Source organism: Barbus barbus (assembly GCF_936440315.1).
Source record: "Barbus barbus genome assembly, chromosome: 27".
NCBI classification, from domain to species: Eukaryota; Metazoa; Chordata; class Actinopteri; order Cypriniformes; family Cyprinidae; genus Barbus; species Barbus barbus.
This window is the reverse complement of record NC_136755.1, coordinates 4758807-4765052: the sequence shown is the minus strand read 5'-3', so window position 1 is coordinate 4765052 and position 6246 is coordinate 4758807. Positions and strand designations below refer to the sequence as shown.

Sequence of the window (6246 nt, the reverse complement as noted above, 5' to 3'; positions counted from 1 at the left end):
TAACATTTCTCATTGTCATTTAGATTAACCCTTTAGGCGCCAGGGATTTTTGGGGGAAAAAAATGCTGGATTTTGACATCAAGATTTCAAAAGCTTGTGGCTTGAAAGGGCTTAAAGATAGAGATCTACTGTAAATTAGAAAAATGTTGGGCATGACCGAAAGTTTATGTGGGGTGTAAATATACTCACCTAATTTGCATATTATGACGTCACCAGGAGGCGGCCCTCTTGAATTTCATAATATTCAGGAAATAGTAGATATTGAATTGATGTTTGAACTTATTTGCATGTTGTTGTTTTTTTTATCCTCATTCCAAATTATCATAAAAGAGGAAACCAACAATAACACAGGAGAAAGTACTAAATTATTACTATATTACTATACTATATAGTAGTAAAAAGCATGTAAACAGTAGCCTAAACTGTAAAAAAAAAAAAAGTTGAGCCAATTAAAATTTTAAGGCAACCAGCTTCAGCAGATTTTTGAGTTTTCTCAACTTATTTTATATGAACTTAAAACATCAAGTTGAGAAATCTAAAAAATCTGCTGAAGCTGGTTGCCTTAAAATTTTAAGTTGGCTCAACTTTTCTTTTTTCACAGTGTACTTTTTGATCAGTTCATCAGTAATATTCAGGATATAATAGATATGGATGTTTGAACTTATTTGCACATTTTGTTTTGTTTTTGTCTTTTTATCCTCATTCCAAATGATCAGGAAAAGAGGAAATCAACAGTAAAACAGGAGATGTACTGAATCTAAAAATACAAAATTATTAGAATGAGATAAAAATTTAAAAACAGCAAAATCTGAATTGAAATGACAAGTCACACAACAAAAATACATAAACTTTAAAAAAGAAAATATAAAAATCAATCGAATTCAAAACTTTTAACAAAAACTATAAAAGTCTATAAGTATAAAGTGTGTGTGTGTGTTATATAGTATATGGGTTTTCTTTTTTTAATGCTGCCCTCTTTGAATGCTTACTGAGGCCCCCTAATGGGCCCCACCCCCTAACTAAGAGCCACTGCTAATATCAAGAGCTTTATCTATCTCCAAAGAACCACATAAAAGCAACAGAACAACCATTTCTGATTGTGTAGCAAACGGGACACCTTTGAGGTACAGTACTAGAGTAGCAAAGATCATAGCTAAAGTCAGAGATCATGGTAATCTTTAGATGAGCTTTAATCACTATTAATTAAGCCCGTTAATCAGGGCGATGAGCGCGAGATGCGAGAGATCATGGACTGGTGTCGGTCTGTAGTGGAGGGGAGAGGTGCGAGTCAAAGCTCCTCCCTGCTGATTGTTGAGAGTGATTCAGTCGCATTGTTTGAGAGCAGCGGATCAAACGCCCCACACAGAGAACCTCCTTTTCTCATGGAAATAATGTGTCTGCCTCTCATTCACACATGAGTTTCTGTAATGCAAAGAAGTCGAGCACGCAACATCACTGAGAGAAGTTACCAGCGAGGAGCACGCGGGACCGGAGTCTTGGAGAGCCACTCTGGAGAAGCGGACGCACAGCCGCTGAACGCGGGCATTTGTTGAGTCAGATTGATGCGGTTTTGCTGAGAGTTGACCATGCTCGCCTCTGCACGGTGCGCGGTTGTGCTGGGGCTGCTGTGCGCTGCGCTCCCCGCGGGCGCGTCGCTGTGTCCCGCCGGCTGCGAGTGCTCAGAAGCCGCGCTCACGGTCAAATGCGTCTCCAAAGATCTGCGGGACATACCGAGCGGCATCCCGAGCTACACCAGAAACCTCTTCATCACCGGAAACCACATCAGCCAGATCGGACCCGAGTCTTTCCAGGGACTGGAGAACGTGACCACTTTGTCACTATCTAACAACAGGTAACGCAATGATGCACATTGGAAGAAGCTAGTAGTTCATTTGACCCTTAACATACTGTTAACAACTGTTACATACTATGTCACTATGTAACAACCGTTAGAGTAAAGTTAGGTAACACTTTATTTTAATGTGTCTTTGTTACACGTTATAAACTTACATTTATAGCAATAAATTATGCATAGCATGCAAGTAACCCTAAGCCAAACCTTAATCCTAACCATATAGTAAGTACATGCAGTTCATAAATATTACTCATTACTTAAATGTGTAATTACACTGTAACCAGTGTTGGGAAGGTTACTTTGGAATAGGTTACAGATTGCAAATTACTCTAAAATGTAGTAGTGTAAGTATTTTAATTACTTTGTTAAAGTAATGTAACTGATTACATTTGATTACTTCTCTAAATGTCTAATTTTTCCAACAATTAATCTTTTTTCTAACATGTAAACCAGGCAGAGTTTAACTTTACAGTAGTATTCAACACTGATTACTGTCAGACTGTCAAAATCCTTTATCACTTGAATTAAGATTATAATAATTTAATTTCAAAGCACAGCCACCACAAAATCTGACATACTTTGAGACCATTCTGAGGTTAAATACAGATTTAAAACGAAAACAAGAAATATTTTAATAGCTATGATATTGTTTTTGAAATCAAATCTTTGCATAGTTATGACAGGAAACAATGGAATCTTACAATGGCTTGGAAAAAACATTCATCTTAAAAAATAAACATATACATCAACCCAATTACAGGAAATAAAACAGTTATTGAATAAGCATGTGGTCTAAACTCCTGAAACATTGGTGTCTCATATTTTAGAGCAGTCACCCCAATTTATGAAATAAATCAATTAAATCTGTATGTGGGTGTGTGTGGAAGAAAAAAAAAATCATATGTAACTCAGTTTGTAATCGTTAACATTTTCATAAGTGACTGTAATTGAATTACACAATTTTTCTCAGTTACTGTAACTGATTAAAATTGCATTTATTTTGTAATTCAATTAAGTAATTTAGTTACATTTAACTAGTTACTCCCCAACACTGACTGTAACAAGGACATCTGAATATGGGATCTTTTTCAACCAGTGGAAGAAGCTTTCCGACATTTTAACTTCTCATTTTAATGACGGTAGAGGCTAAAATTACTGTAAATCTTTAACAATAGTGTTTTGATTTTTCAAATGGAAAACTCAGGTAGAAGCTTTAAGATGTTAAATGTGGTTTATTCTCACATCCTTGACTTATAGGATTCTTCTTCATTTTTCTAGCTCATTCATTATGAAACACAATGTATAGCATGTGGCTCAATTAAAAAATAAAACAGAACCATATAAACAGGACCAGATTTGAAAATCGAATCAGTCATAATATTGGTTGAATGGTCTAAGATGCTGACATGGTGTAAAACAACCAAATAAATAAACACCCCTCAACATCTGTTGTAGTTCTGACCATGCAACTACACTTATACTGGCATCTATAGTTCCATTAAGCAAAAACCTTTATGCAAAAACCTATAAGGTGTATAAGGTTCTTTAGTGTGGATAAAAGGTTCTTTTGGATTTAGGTTCTTCACACTTGAAAACGATTCTTTTAAGAATTGATCACTGAACCCACCTTTATTTTTATGATTGTAGTGTGAAATGTTCCTTTTCTCCTCTCCAGGATCTCTGAGGTGAAGTCTCGCACATTTTCTAGCCTGAGGAGCCTCAGATCGCTGGACCTCAGCAACAACCAGCTGGCTGTCATCCATCCTGAGGCGTTCACTGTCCAGAGCCGTATGCTGAGGGAGCTCAACCTCAGTCGGGCTCTTTACAACCACTCGTCCGTCATTTTTTTAGCCACCTCTCTTCGCTGGAGCAGCTTGGAAGACCTGCTGGGACTGGACCTGTCCAGTAACGGCCTTGTCTACTTGCCCCCAGGTATCTTTTGCCATCTTGTCAGCCTGCGGCGCCTTCAGCTTGGCAACAACTCTATAGTGTCCATCCATAACGGGACGTTCACAGGACTGGATCACCTCCAGGAACTCGACCTCACACACAACGCCCTCAGGACCCTGCGTGAAGAGGCTCTAAAAGAGCTGGAGCAGATGCGATTGGTGAGGCTCCACCTGGCGGAGAATCCTTACACCTGCACATGCGACATCGAGCCTTTTGCCGCCTGGGTGAACGACTCCCAGGCGCGAGTCGTGGACGTCGAGCACCTGACTTGCGCGTTCCCAGTTGCCTTGCAGAACACGTCGCTACTGACGGTGGGCGAACTGGAGTTGGGTTGCCATAAGGCAGGAGAAAGTGACAATCTCGCACTGCAGACCTCCTATGTGTTCCTGGGTCTCGTGCTGGGATTTGTTGGTCTCATGTTTCTCTTTGTGCTTTACCTGAACCGCAAAGGTATTAAGAAGCGCATCTATGACATGCGCGACGCATGTCGAGAAGTCTGGGAAGGGTACCACTACCGATACGAGATCGACTCTGATCCCAGACTGTCGCAAGTCTCTTCAACAGCTGATGTGTGAGCTCTTCCCAAACTGAGCTCCTTATATGAACTAGTTTTCTATTGCATTTGTACTTGGAAAACGTCCATTTGTGTGGCAAACAGTGTTGGTGGTAACGCGAGTTACGTAATCAGATTACTTTTTCAAGTAATGCATTACTTTTACATTTACAATGAAATATCTGAGTTACTTTTTCAAATAAGTAATGCAAGTTACTTTGTTTTCCCATGTTTTCACTGACATCTCTCCTGTCCCTATGTTGAGAGGAATCGGGAGTAAGTGCAAAGGCACTTTCTTTAGCCATAGGCTTATTAATGTCACTTTTGGTGTGAAACTTGTCAAAATGTAACTTTTGGGTTTTTTATTATTAAAAAACAAATAAGCACGCCCAGCCCAGATGATGCAAAAGTAACGTAATGCATTACTTTCCATAAAAAGTAACTAAGTAATGTAATTGGTTACTTTTTTATGGAGTAATGCAATACTGTAATGCATTACTTTTAAAAGTAACTTTCCCCAACTGGTGGCGAACATGTAGATATATTTAAGTAGGCACATTTCTTGTGAAAAGCATGCACTGCCTGTCTCATTGAAGCCTTTATAACAAGCACACCTCCCCCTCAAGTCTGCACAGAATTGGCCTCGAGATGCATTTGCTTCTCAATCATCATGGGATGTTTGTGGATTAGCCCAATAAAGGGGCAGAAGCCATAAAGTAACTCTGACCACCACCAACAAACCCCCCACCACTCTCCATTGTCCCGTACTGGAATATTGCCCACCTCTCTGGTGCTCAAGTGCCTTGTTCTTTGGATTTAAGAGGCTGGCCAGCTTCAAAAGGGGGCAAATCTTATATATATATATATGTATATATATACATATACATATGTAATATGCGGTTGTGAAGTTTTGAGAACTGTTTTATTGCATGCTCCTCCAACCCTGTTTTTATGGAAGTGAATGCAGTTTTTGCGTCGGACCCTGAGCAACCGCATTAGCAGCCTTCTATGGTCCTTTCTGCCCCTCTATCCACAGGGAGTCTGCGAAGAATGTGCCGGATTTTCTCTCCAAAAGCATTCCAGCAGGAGGATAACCTCCTCTAAGCTCTAGAAGGAGGATCTTTTGAAGAAAGAGACCCAGTTTGCAGAAATCTCCGGCTGCTTTTTTTCCCCTCAAAAGAGACGTTTTGCTTTGTTTTTATTCCACTCATTTTTATTGTCAGAATGATGAGAACCAGCCCTTACGAGGGCCGCTGAGCGAGACCCCTCCTCCATCAAGACTGTTCGCTCTTTGAAGACTCAGTCTGGCTCAGTTCCTCATATGTTCCCCAGCTTTTTCGGTTTAAGGGACTTTACGGTGATAAGATACAGATGAAGCTGGGGCCGTTGTGCTGAACGGTCCCCTGCTCTGTTTCTGAGTACTGTTTCCAAATGTGCAAGACTGAAAAGAAATATGCTTGATGTGTTGATGTGCCAATATGCTGGACTTCACTTAACAGCCTGGATAATATGATTTTATGCAGCATATGTTTGTCAAAAGATACAGACTATTTAGTCTTTGAGTGAATCTCACAAAGACTGTCAGGAATTTTCTTGTGTAAATGAATTTATATTTCAACTTATCAAAAAGAAAAATAAATATTTTGCATAAACCAAAAGGCTGTTTTTCCTTACTTTTGCATTGTGACTATTTTAATGACAAAGTACATTAAATGTGGAAAATATATGTGGAATATATATATATATATATATATATACAAAAAATTATTATTATTATTATTAATGAATATGTATATATATATTATTAATTAAAATATATTATCATGCATACAGTAATGGTACAGTTCAACATATATATCTTTGTGAGATACACTCATTTGTCGACAAT

At 38.7% G+C, this 6246-nt stretch overlaps 1 protein-coding gene across 1 annotated transcript; it reads left to right on the top strand.

Annotated features, from left to right (window-relative positions):
- Nucleotides 1-1586: 1586 nt before the first annotated feature.
- On the top strand, nucleotides 1587-4380 carry tpbg1b (trophoblast glycoprotein 1b; the record flags this gene model as incomplete). Its single annotated transcript, XM_079380727.1, has 2 exons — nucleotides 1587-1852; nucleotides 3531-4380. The coding sequence occupies 2 exons, from the start codon at nucleotides 1587-1589 to the stop codon at nucleotides 4378-4380; spliced, it is 1116 nt and encodes a 371-aa protein (XP_079236853.1).
- Nucleotides 4381-6246: the final 1866 nt, after the last annotated feature.